The sequence below is a fragment of the Octopus bimaculoides genome, chromosome 4 (genome assembly GCF_001194135.2).
Source record: "Octopus bimaculoides isolate UCB-OBI-ISO-001 chromosome 4, ASM119413v2, whole genome shotgun sequence".
Taxonomy (NCBI): Eukaryota; Metazoa; Mollusca; class Cephalopoda; order Octopoda; family Octopodidae; genus Octopus; species Octopus bimaculoides.
In genome coordinates, this window is record NC_068984.1 from 4554020 (window position 1) to 4567174 (window position 13155).

Genomic DNA, 13155 nt, shown 5'->3' on the forward strand with positions numbered 1-13155 from the left:
GTGGCTGCTGGAAGACCTTATGTCTGGCAACAGGACTCTGCACCATGCCACACAAGTAGGAGAACCCAATCATGGCTGTCAGACAATTTCTGCGACAAAATTACCCCTAAAATCTGGCCACCTAACTCCCCAGACTGCAACCCCCTTCATTATCATGTATGGGGCACAGTTGAGCAAGGGACCAACAAAACTCCTTGTAACTCCAAAGATGAACTGAAGGCAAGGATTATGGCAGCATTCACCAGCTTAAACAAGGAGACCGTCCAGAAGAGTAGTGGGAGATTCTGAAGTCGTCTGGAGGCCGTGGTTGAAGCCAATGGCGATTTTATTGAATAAATTTACTCTTTAATATTTCAAGATATTTTTATGTAATTTTGGTAAATATATCTGTTAAAATGAAATGTCAGTGTTATTTTCATTTTTGCATAATTTAGATGACAATTTATTCACTGCACCCTGAATATGCAGAAGGAAAATATTGGTTTCAAATTTTGGCACAAGGCCAGGAAGTTTGGGGGAGGGGATAATTTGATTACATCGACCCCAGTGCGTAACTGGTACTTGTTTTATTGACCTCGAAAGGATGAAAGGTAAAGTCAACCTCAGCAGAATTTGAACTCAGAACGTAACGACAGACAAAATACCGCTAAGAATTCTGCCTGGTACACTAATGGTTCTGTCAGCTCATGACAGAAGGAAAACAACAAGAGGATGAGTTTAAAACATTTCTTATGAATAAAAGAAATTATTGAGAAATTTATGTAAAATCATATCACCACAATTTGTGATAAAATGTATTTTTGTAAATTAAAATGTTATAAATTCTAACATAAAATCTTGTAATTATTATTCATTAATGATATTTTGTAGTTGTGGCCAATGCCAATGTCAGATCAATGGCACCTGTGCTGGTGGCACATAAAAAGCACCAACTACACTCTCAGAGTGGTTGGCGTTAGGAACAGCATCCAGCCATAGAAACCTTGCCAAATCAGACTGGAACCTGATGCAGCCCTTGTCTTACCAGTTTTCCATCAAACCATCCGACCCTTGCCAGCATGGATAGTGGACATTAAACGATGATGATGATAATTATCCTCATCATCATCTTTTAACGTCCATTTTTCATGATGGCATGGGCTGGACAGTTTGACAGGAGCTGACCAACTGAAGGGCTGTTCAGGCCCCACCTGTCTGTTTTGGCATGGTTTCTACAGCTGGATGCCCTTCCTAGTGCCAACCACTTTACAGAGTGGCACAGGATGCTTTTCATGTGGCACCAGTACAGGTGCTTTTCACATGGCACCAGCACTTCGAAGCCCACAAGATTAGGGATGCTCAGCTGGAAAGGGTTGCAAGGGTCAAGCCTGTATGCAAGGGCAACCATGCTTTTACTTAGCTTGACATGTCTTTTCAAACCCAGCAAACCGCCAGGAGTCTCTGTCCCCTGTCATCCCCTCATTGAGTCCCAACATCTGTTGATCCTTTCTCACCACTTTGTCCCATGTCTTCCTGGGTCTACCCTTTCCACATGTTCCTCCCACAGTTAAAGATCGATTGTATCTTGATGCAACTGTCTTCATTCATATGCATTACATGGCCATACCAGTGCAGTCTTCTCTCTTGCTATGAATACCCATTACAAGGCCCGGAATTTTGCAGGAGGGGACCAGTTGATGAGATCAATCCCAGTATGCAACTAATACTTAATTTATAGACCCCCAAAAGGATGAAAGGCAAAGTCAACCTCTGCGGAATTTGAACTCAGAACATAACAGCAGACGAAATACCGCTAAGCATCTCACCCAGTGTGCTAACGATTCTGCCAGCTCGCTGCCCTATTTATTGTTTTGAATAAATATTGACAAGACAACTGTATCAACTGGTCACTCAATAAAACAAGGAGCCTGTCTCTGACTAAAATTCTAGCCACCACATATGTCCCAAGACAGAGGAGTTGTTCACTATCAACTTCAGTTATTCCGTACAGAAAAAGATCAATTTCTCTATATTCTATGGAACCTAGCATTTCTTTCTTTTTCCCAATGATGTATCAATATAGGGTGGTGGTGGTGGTCGGGTGGCAGAATCATTAGCACACCAGACAGAATGCTTTGAGCCATTTCGTCCGTCTTTACATTCTGAGTTCAAATTCTGCCAAAGTCAACTTTGCCATTCATCCTTTCAGGGTCAATAAAATAAGTACCAGTTGTGTGCTGGGGGAGATGGAATTGAATTGCCCCCCCCCCCTCAGAAATTGCTGGCCTTGTGCCAATATTTGAAACCAATATTGTATGAATGGTTCCATCTAATCTTGGAAGCATCGAAGAAGCCATTGTTCTTAGCTTCGATGTTTTTTGTCTGTTTTGTTCTTTATTCTTCTCATGTGACACAGTTTCAAGAATTTAGCTAAAGAACAAAAAAAAAAGTTGGTCCTGTGACTCTTTTAATTTAATTCTTTACATTTTGTAGATTTGCTTTTCAGGTGATGACTCTGGGGCGGTCCTTTTTTTCCCCACCTAAAATACCAAAATTAAGGTCCAGTCATTTATTGAGATCCTACACTGTATGAATCCATCAATTCCTGCAGACACTCTTAGACAGGAATACTTTTTGTATTTTATACTTTTGCACATGGTCTCATCTCAGAAATTTCCCTTTTATTTATTTTTGCTAACAAGTAATATTTATGCAAATATTTTGTGAAGAACATACAGGGAGCAAGTTATGGTCTTTTGGACTATGATAAGCAGACAGGGACTGAGTACTGATCACTCATGAATTTCTACCTCCAATCTAAATTTATTGCTGTACTCATTGCTAATTCTCACCTTGCTGGTTAGTATGGCTCTCATAAGCCATTTGTCTACTCTTACCTTCCTCAGAAACCAGCACAGAAGAAAGGACCCTGTTGAAGGCTTTCTCCAGATCAACAAATGCCAGGTACAGCTAAGTACTTCTGAAATTGTCTCACTATGAAGATGGCATTTGTAATATTTTTAGGCACAAATCCATTCTGGCCAAATCATCTGGCCTCTCTCCCTTTGAGCTTGTATTTGTAACCTCCATGACCCCTGTCATTACCTGTCTCTAAGGCATCTCCTTCACTCCTGCAACAGCTGCTTCACCAGTCACTGGGTGTGACACCTTTCTATACATATCTCCGGGTGTAAGTCCCATACACTTAATTGCCTCATCTATCATTCTGCTGTGAACTGCAATGGCTACCCCTCCGTTGGTTCTCGGCTGAAAGACTCACTTTCTCCCATTCATTCTCCACATTTAAGAGCCTTTCATAGTAGCACTTTCTTGCCCCTCTCTTTCCTAAATCACTAAGTGCAAGTGTGCCATTATCCACCCATGAACACTTCTTAACTACAATGTTCCATTCAGTTCCAAGGACATTTTATGCTTCTTATCCTTTTGCCATAGAACATTATCAAACTTACTTGCTCCTTCTCCACTTGTTAAGGTCAGCAACGTTTATAAACTGTTGTGAAAGCAGAGGTCCCACAATGTTGTGTATAAACTGTAGAAATATGCACCAGGATTAGCAAAAGTACAAAGTGATAACTTCCAGTGTCTGTGGGTGGTGGCACGTACAGAGACAAGACATGAGACAACCGCGGCCTGGATGAGCCACAATGTGATTGCGGAGAGTCAACCTTTGAACTAATAGAATGCAACACCAAAATAGAAAGTCAAGCAAAGGTTTTAAGAAGCTGGCCATTTCCAAAGTACATTGAAATAGAAAACGAAATGAAGAGTCTCTATAAACATGCACACATATACACTCATACTAGCCAACATGCATAACAAATAAATATATTCATAAATATAGATAGCTCTGCTTATCTAAAGTGCACCACAGACACCAGAAGTTCCTGCTGAGGCACTTAACTTATCGTCAACATACTCACGTGAAGGTTTCCCACCACCACCACCACCACTCACTTGACACCATGCACTCACGCTGGGGACCAACAATAAGCAAGTCAGCCACTAGTTGCGTGACACACACACACACACTAACTTGACTTGTCTACTCATTTAGCAAAACAAAATTGGGCTCCTGACCCAATTACAGACATTTTTGTTGATATCATTCCAGACAACTTCCGTGAAGTGCATATTCCAGAATGTAATAAAGAATGTTGAAAAAAAAAAAACAGAATGTCGATGCTGAGGCAAGACAAATTGTATTTCATGTCCAGTCAATATGTCACACCAGATGGATGCAATGGATGAAGGTAGAGGTACAAGACATAATTCCAAAGATGATGATAGTTTTTTTGTCTGATCCTTTTATACACAGAACTATCCCCACCATTCACCAATGTTCTGATTAAGGGTCAAAAATAAGATGGATAATAAGATCCTGATTTTCTCAAATCATGGTTAAGAATGTTGGAACGACTTTATTTAGGAAGCGTATCATGTGATGTATATATCAACTTCATACAGTAGAAAATGATGTTTTACTAGAGTTGGTATCACCTGGGCAAAACAAAGAAAATTTCTAAGTGCAAACTTTGTGGGTTTTGAATTTGTGTTTAAGGGAAATGGCCTACATTTGTAAAGATATACAAATTGTGTCCAAACCATTTTAAATAGGTTTATATCTTTGAAAAGAAGAGTTTAAAATATGTTGAACAAATGGATGATGGCATAAACTCGGACACTGAAACAAAAGTGTTTACACCAGAGGTCAAGAGATAAAAAAAGAAAACAGAAGCATTTCAAGTTTAAGTCGAATGTCAGTTTGGATATGTAGTTGGATACTGACTGAGGTTATCTAAATTTCAAGGAAATTCTCAAAAATTATTGGTCAAGCTAAATTTCTCAAAAGTTGTTTGTACCCTTGCCATTTTGAAAGGTTAATGGTTCCAGATTTGGGTTTTATTTAAGACATTATAAAAACAGGCACTCAGTAGAAAATTACACTGGTAGAGATAGTGGTGCTGAAGAATTGTGATAAAATTCAGTCTTTCTGGAACCAATGTTTTAAATACTAATAGCACAACTTTATTGTTGCCTCATACCAAACATACCAAAGTACTACAGGAATAACACCTGTTTTTACTGAGGTGTAACAATTCAGACAAAGGAATTTTTACCTGCAACAAAATACTTTGGCAGCACATAAAAAGCACCATTCAAGTGTGGTTGGTGCCAGTGCCGGCTGACTAGTCCCGTACCAGTGGCACATAAAAAGCACCATTCGAGCATGGTCGTTGCACGTAAAGAGCACCCACTACATTCTTGAAGTGGTTGGTGATAGGAAGGGCATCCAGCTGTAGAAGCTTTGCCAAATTGGATTGGAGCCTGGTGCAGTCATCTGGCTCGCCAGCACCTCAGTCAGACCATCCAACCCATGCCAGCATGGAAAGCAGATGCTAAACAATGATGATGAACTTTCCATTTCAAAGGAAAGCATTCAAATCAAAAAACGGTCCAGAAAATCACATTAAATGACTTTCCTCCCTCAAATAGAATAGAAATGGTATCATTTTTTAGGATTGGTAAACTTTTACGGCTGATATTTGCCCAAATATTCTGAAATGTTCAAACCATTTATGATTTTGCATAAGAAAAATATCAAATTTGCTTTGATAAATGTTTAGACAATGATATTTGAGAACTTCAAAAATGCACTTGCTAAAAATCTTGTGAAGGTTATCTGATGCTAATAAAGACATTAACAAAAGAAAAACCAACTTAGCAGCTTTATTTTTGTCAATGTGCCAGCCATGTATGAGGTTTGAAGACCATCTGCACACCACACAGAATCGTAGAGAAATCCATGCCATATGTTAATGGATCTTAGAAATGCAACTTATGCATAGCTGAAAGATCATTTATTCCTTTTAGATCTAAGATCTGAAATTTTTAGCAAATGCAAACATATAGACAAACTTCTCTTTAGGTGAACTGGAGAACACCACCCCCTACAAATTAAGCAGCTGTCTCAGACTTTGGACCCCTCTCTGTTGAGTTATTCTAAAAATAGCTTAATTATGGCTTTTCAAAGGGGACGTAACTCTAATTTTCATTTTTTTTTTCCATTTTTGTTCACTTTTAAACTTTTTGCATCTAATTTCTCGTTTTTTTTCTCATTATTTCTTTTGTAACAGCATCCTGATTTGTAAATTGAACAGACCCTGTGCTCAGAGCCCGAAGATTGCTTAGAGACACAAGGCGTGTTACAAAAACCTGCCAAGACTCTTGTCTCCAATTAGTAGCTCATATCTTTATACTGTGTACATTAAACGATATTTACCTATTTATCTCTCAATGGATGGAGCACTTTTTCATGTTGATCTTACCTTAACAGAACTGTAAACTATATATATATGTATATATATGATATAGCATACACATAACCTATTATATGATATGATGAAATGATTTCTTTTCAGGGTTTTGCATTTAATTGAATCATAATAACTGTACACTCATGTTATTTCTGATTTATGAGAATACATTTTATTGCTATTTACCCACAATGTCAAATAGATGGAGAGTATCTTTTCTGTCTTCTGGAAACATGTAAGATGGACTAAGAGAATTCAGAGAAAAATGCATTTATTAAAAATATCACAGTAAAAGATAATCTCACAAATGTAGACATAGTTATCACTATAAAGAATACAGCTCGTCAGGTGCTTATCAGACTTCTATATTTTCTTTCCTCTGTGAATATATTTATGGTGATATAAAATATTTTCTTTTACAGTTATGCTTTTGTGTAGATACACACATATGGAGTTTTAACGATGTTTCTGAGAGAGTGATTTAGCAAAGATATCAGTTGAATAGTCTGTCACGTGCATGAATACGTTTGTGGGTGTTTAAGGTATTTCCATGAGAGAACGAATTACCACAGATATCACAGTGATATGGTTTGTCACCTGTATGAATACGCTTGTGAGTAGTTAAATTACTCTTTGCAGAAAACGATTTACCGCAGATATCACAGTGATATGGTTTCTCTCCTGTATGAATGTAGTTATGAGCAGTTAGGTAATCATTTCGAGAAAATGATTTACCACAGACATCACAGTGATATGGCTTCTCTCCGGTGTGAATATGTTTGTGAGTGGTTAAGTTACAACTTTGAGAGAATGATTTACCACAAATGTCACAATTATACGGTTTCACTCCTGTATGAATATGTCGGTGAGAAGTTAGGTTACAACTCTGAGAGAATGATTTGCCACAGATATCACAGTGATATGGTTTCTCTCCTGTATGAATATATTTATGAGTAGTTAAGGTACTTCCTACAGTGAATGATTTACCACAGATATCACAGTGATATGGTTTTTCTCTTGTATGAATATGTCTATGGTTAGTTAGATTACCACTTTGAGAAAATGATTTACCACAGATATCACACGAGTAGGGCTTCTCCCCTGTATGAATATATTTGTGAGTCGTTAATTGACCCCTTGTAGCAAAAGATTTTCCACAGATAGCACAATGATGGGGCATCTCTCCTGTATGAATGCCTTTGTGAGTAGCTAGGTTACTTCTTGAAGAAAATGATTTCCCACAGATATCACAGTGATATGGTTTCTCCCCTGTGTGAATACGTTTGTGAGTTGTTAGTACACTTAATTGCGAGAATGATTTACCACAGATATCGCAGTGGTATGGCTTCTCTCCTGTGTGAATGCGTTTGTGTGAAGTTAAGAACCTTCCTTCAGAGAAATATTTACCACAGATATCACAGTGATATGGTTTTTCTCCTGTGTGAATACGTTTATGTAGAGTTAAGTTACCATTCCTTGAGATTGATTTACCACAGATATCACAGTGATAGGCCTTCTCTCTTATATGAATACGTTTGTGAGTAATTAAGTTACCTTTTTCAGAGAATGATTCCTTACAGATATCACAGTGATACAAGGTTTTCCTTTTCTCTTTCTGCATCTCATTAGAAAAACCAATCATTTGAGACTGTGTTTTTCCATTTAACTTGGTTTTCACAAAATTCATTTTCCATAATTTTTCTTCTCTCACCATTATACAATTAAACCTTTCTTGTTTTTGGCTTTCTATTTTATTCCAAGTAAATATTTCTACTGCTGAAGTTCCATCAACTTTGGCTTTTTTTTTAATCTAAAGATGCTGCAAACCATTGTAAATGTGTCCAAGCTTAACTGGAATGCAAAGTCATCTTGTAAACACCCCAGAGAGTGGAGTTGAGAAATTATTCTGTTAATCTCAATTCACAGGAAATGTAACACAATAATTCTTTTATGGATTTATATAAACAGGATTATATCTCTTCTGTAGAACATCTTCAGTCTTTACTGCCAACATTGTCTGATATTCTGAAATGATATAAAAAGATGGTTGAGAGGACATTGGAAACGTAGAGAGTCAACAAAGACAATTTTACTACATTTCTCTATTGATAAATATTAACTTTCACCTGAAACAAAATTACATCAGACAAACTCTGTGTGAAGCCTCCTTATGCACAAATTACATCTTCAGATTGTGTAACATATTTTCATACACACACATAATTATAGAATAGTGGGCAATAACACTCATCTCTTTCCAGAAATGGTTTTCATCTTTGGTACTATGCAACTGCTGTACTCGCCTGTAAGCAATGTCGCACATATATCCCAAACCCTCCCAACCAGTACCCCATCCCCACCAAATTACTTCCATTCCTTCTCATCCCTACCCACCCCATTTAAACCATCACCCCCTTTCTGTAGCTTCAGTCACTGCTTTTTTCCCCCTTTGCTACACTCCATCCTAAACACTACTATTACCTGCTCTCAGTACCCTCACACATCCACCCTCATAACCCACCTACTGTAGACTCTTATGTATCCCTATCTCTCCCTCTTCACAGCTCCTTAAGTACATCTCCTTTATAAGGTTCAGCATCTTGAGATCAGCCTTCAATACTTCATGGAGTATAGACGAGAGAAAGGGAAATGATGTGAAGTGTGGGAAAGAGGAAGAGGTGCTCAATGACAAGGGCAGAGGTCAGAGGTACGTAGGAGTGAATAGAGACAAGGGTGGATGAAGGCTGGTTGATATGAGATGGTGTTCAACAGTGATATGGGATGATATTGAGAATGTGAAGTGGGTGATATGGGGAGGTGGCTCCAGGGAGAGAGGAAACTGGGAGCACGAAAGTGTTGGGGATGAAATATGTGCAGCTCTGCTCTTATATAAATATCAACACAACAGTTGAGATAATGCTGTAGTTAAAAGTGTTATGGAAAGATGGGTGGGGGGAACAGCTTGAATGCAGGGCCATGGACAGAAATGATCTGCTTTTAGGACCTCACTTTTGTCGAGGTGGGTTCATCTTACTGAGCACAGCAAATCACTAGTTATTCCGGTCCTTTGTCATCTCTAAGAAGCACAATGTCTTGAGGTAGGTCTTCACTACTTTGTCCCCGTGCCTTTCTGGGTCTTTTCCACATGTCCCCTGTCGTCATCCATATGCATGACATGACCATCCCAGTGTAGTGTTCTTTCTTGCACACTACACCTGATGCCTCACAACACATTCACACTTTGCCATACATGCACACTGACATTGCACATCCAGTGGAACATGTAAGCTTCATTCCCTTGAATATCCCCTACATTCATGGCTTGCATTTCACAACCATGTAGCATCACTGTTTGTACACAAACACATTTGTGCAATTTCCTGTTCACTCTGAGAAAGGGACCATTTGTTACATGCAGTGGTAACAGCACTGAACTTTCTCCGTCCAATTCTTATTCTAACAGTTATGTTTCAAAACATGATCCAAATAATTTTGTTGCATCTCTGAGACGCGGCAAAGTTTTTTGTCAGGTAGCAATTTCAAACGACGAAAATTATGACACCATATCACAAAAAAATAAACGTGAAGTTGACCGTCTTCGAGCGTTTCTGAATGGCTACGTCTTCCGCGGAACAATTGCTTTACTTTCAGCACACGATTTCAACTGAAAACACTTGCTATGCAAGTACATCTCCATTACATATCGTATCGTATCATATCATATCCACAAACACACATTTTTCAGTTTCTGTCTATCAAACCAACTTAAGTTTTGGTCTTGTCGGTACGGGGCAGTAGTTGAAGACACTGACCCACAGTGCGGAGCAATAGAACTGAATTCAAAACAATGAGGTTGGGAAGCGAACCACACGGCCATGCTTGCGCCTATACGTCTAAGGAGTTGCCTGTGTTTACCAAAACAATAATAGACGTAAATCCAAAGGTGACTTTCTGACCAGCCATAACCAGATATATATGTGTATATACATGTGAGTATATATGTGTGCGTGTGTACTCAAACACCACACACACAGAGGCATGATCATATGTACATATGGAATAGACATACGCCAATTCAAATATCCACAGAGCTGTCTTATTCTAGGCAAGCATAAAAAATACCAAAATGAATCACTCGCACACGTACATTATATGCAAGTGCTATGCCCCGTACTTACAGGACATGTAACACACATTTACTACAGCATGAATAAGCAATGAAGATGCCAGAAAATACAAGTTGAGAAAGTTGTCGAGTTTACATGGAGAAGTAGAGTGCGTAAACGGCAAATTAGGTTTAAGAAGTACAAACATTGCCATTGTCTTTCTGTTGGTATTAAAGATGTAGCGAATAACAGAGATCGAAGTATCTAAAACAACACTAAACAATGAAAGTATAAAAGACATCATTTGTTTTCTACAGATTCTTTCCTTAATCTCAAAAGAAACCCAAGTAAAAATGACACGTAACACAACACCGTCCCAAAATATAATAAAGTAGTCAAAACAGACCATTTCGAAGCTACATGGGGACTTTTAGAGTTTACCACAAACCTTGATTTATATTTTCATGTTAATAAAATACAGAATGCCGTACCTCTTTCTTCTTGATGTTTTTAATTACCATTAATGCCAGTTTCATTCCATCTCCAAGACATAAAAAGAACCAGATAACAGGGGAGGTAATCATGGAGTTTTTAACTTCTTAAAAATATTCCGTGGGACTTTATATATTTCATATTCTAAAAGATTTATGTTTTATAATGTTGTATTAGAAAAGATGTATATTTGATCATTCTCTACGTAAACTATTCTCATCAACATCATTATCATCACTTCTACTCTTATATTCAATATCATTAGCACGGTCATCTTTATTTCGTTAACATAAAAAGTATCTCTCTCACAATGTTGTTAATACTTGTGGCATTACTAAGTTAAGGGTGAAAGTATGTTGTGAAAATATTTAAATTGTTATTTGTTAATTATTGAATTATTTGTCGGGAAAGGAGAAATAAATTTTTCAACTAGTGACATTGAAGGATAGCTTCACTGCTGGCATTCAGTGTCCCGTTTTACTATATGAAATTCATTATCAGGATACTTGGCTGTTACTACGCCTCTCACATGCCATCAACTGCAGTAAGACTGCGAACGTTTTGGGTTGTCTTAAATATATTCAAAGAAGCGCAACAATTGTTCTCTTGTGCGATGTTTAATTAAATACAGAGGTTACAAATCTAGAAAAGAAAAGAAAAAAACTTTTTCAGAATGTCAGTTTTCAATGCTGATTGCGTTTGACAGTTTCCCCCACTTTCATTTTGAGATCGTAACTAAAAGACATAGTGTGTTGGTCTGGCCGGATGGGTCTAGATCAGCGGTTACCAGAGTGGATGGGAGAAAGTTCTGTGGTTGGGGAGGATTGAAGCAAAAATGGGGAAATGATAGAGTGGCCAAACAGGAGACGATGGATGACAATGCCCCTCTCTATTTTTCAATGGTACACTCAACTATATAAAATAGTGTTTAAAAATAGATCTGAAAAACCTTGTTTTAAGAAACTAACTTCAAACAAGAACAGAGAGCGAAAATTAAATTTAAAGATCCAAAAGTTTACTGATGAAGCTGGTCATATTCCCGAGAGAATTCGCAAGAAGGGTAAAACAAAGAACAACCATAACGACAAGATCAAGAGCAGCAAAATGAGAAGAACGAACGTGTGTTCGCGCGTGCACGTGTTACGATTAAAGAAGACTGGTAACTGTTAAGATGGTTGATGAACAAAATATATAAATATTTATTTTCGTAAACAAAAAAAAAAATGTAACTACGAACGACAAAATATCGATAGAGTTTGAAGATAGTTCTTGCATTAGTGTTTAGGAGAGTGGGTTATATATCTTTAGATATACACCTAACTCTCCTACATTAAATTGGAAGAGAACTGAACGCAGAAACTTCAAACTGATCAACAACAACAAATATTTATTGTTCGGTGGAAAAGGGAAACAGCTTCTAATTGTTCGGTTTTAGAGTAGCCTGAAATGTAGATGTACGGTTCTTCGTGCTGGTGTCGTTATAGAGACAACTTGGTTCAACCACACTCAAATGGGAGAGCTTGCTTAGACGTCTTGCTTGGTCGCTGTCTAGCTTGGTAAGAGACAGTCTAATAGCGAGAACGCTTCGATGTTGAAACCCACGCATGCGTGGTTAAGGATTCAGTAATGGCGCCTGCCTTTTGGCGCCAATATGACGTCACTACAAGTGTGATTGTAGCAACAGTGAAAAATGTGGTTAGCTGCTGGTTGTATTACTGTCTTCTAATATCTCGTTTGTCGTCCGTTTATTGCTTCTGTGTTGTTAGCTTCGGTCAGCTGTTGTTGTAGCTAAGGTGCGCTGAATATATAGTGATGGTCAGGCTCAGAAAGAAGCGCGCCAAAAGAAGAAATTGTTATTGGAACCAGTTCCACGCAAAGTCTTGATTTGCTTGAATATTTTCGATGACGTAGATAATATTCGTGACATCGGATACAGTGATCTGATAGCTAAATATTTCCGCTACACACACACTCGTACATACATACATACAGTTCTGAACTACAATTAAACTATGACATTTTTAATACCAATGATCAACTTCTCATTGTTAACTATTGCTCCATTTCTTTTCTTTTCTATATATATTAAACCACGGTTTTACCTTTAATTGTCAACTACTGTACACCTTATAGCTAGGACTATACATAATGAGGTAATACACCAAGAGTGCCTACGGATACATTTATCCCTTAGATGGTCGAATAACGTCTAACATATATATATATATATATATATATATATA

At 37.8% G+C, this 13155-nt stretch overlaps 1 protein-coding gene across 1 annotated transcript; it reads right to left on the bottom strand.

The window, feature by feature from the left end:
• Positions 1–6568: 6568 nt before the first annotated feature.
• LOC106867331 (zinc finger protein 85) lies at positions 6569–11035 on the bottom strand. The gene is made up of 2 exons (XM_052966871.1): positions 10912–11035; positions 6569–8339 (listed from the first exon to the last, which is right to left on the bottom strand). Exon 2 carries the CDS (start codon positions 8026–8028, stop codon positions 6808–6810), a length of 1221 nt encoding a protein of 406 aa, XP_052822831.1. The 5' UTR covers positions 8029–8339; positions 10912–11035; the 3' UTR covers positions 6569–6807.
• Between the last annotated feature and the right edge of the window lie 2120 nt (positions 11036–13155).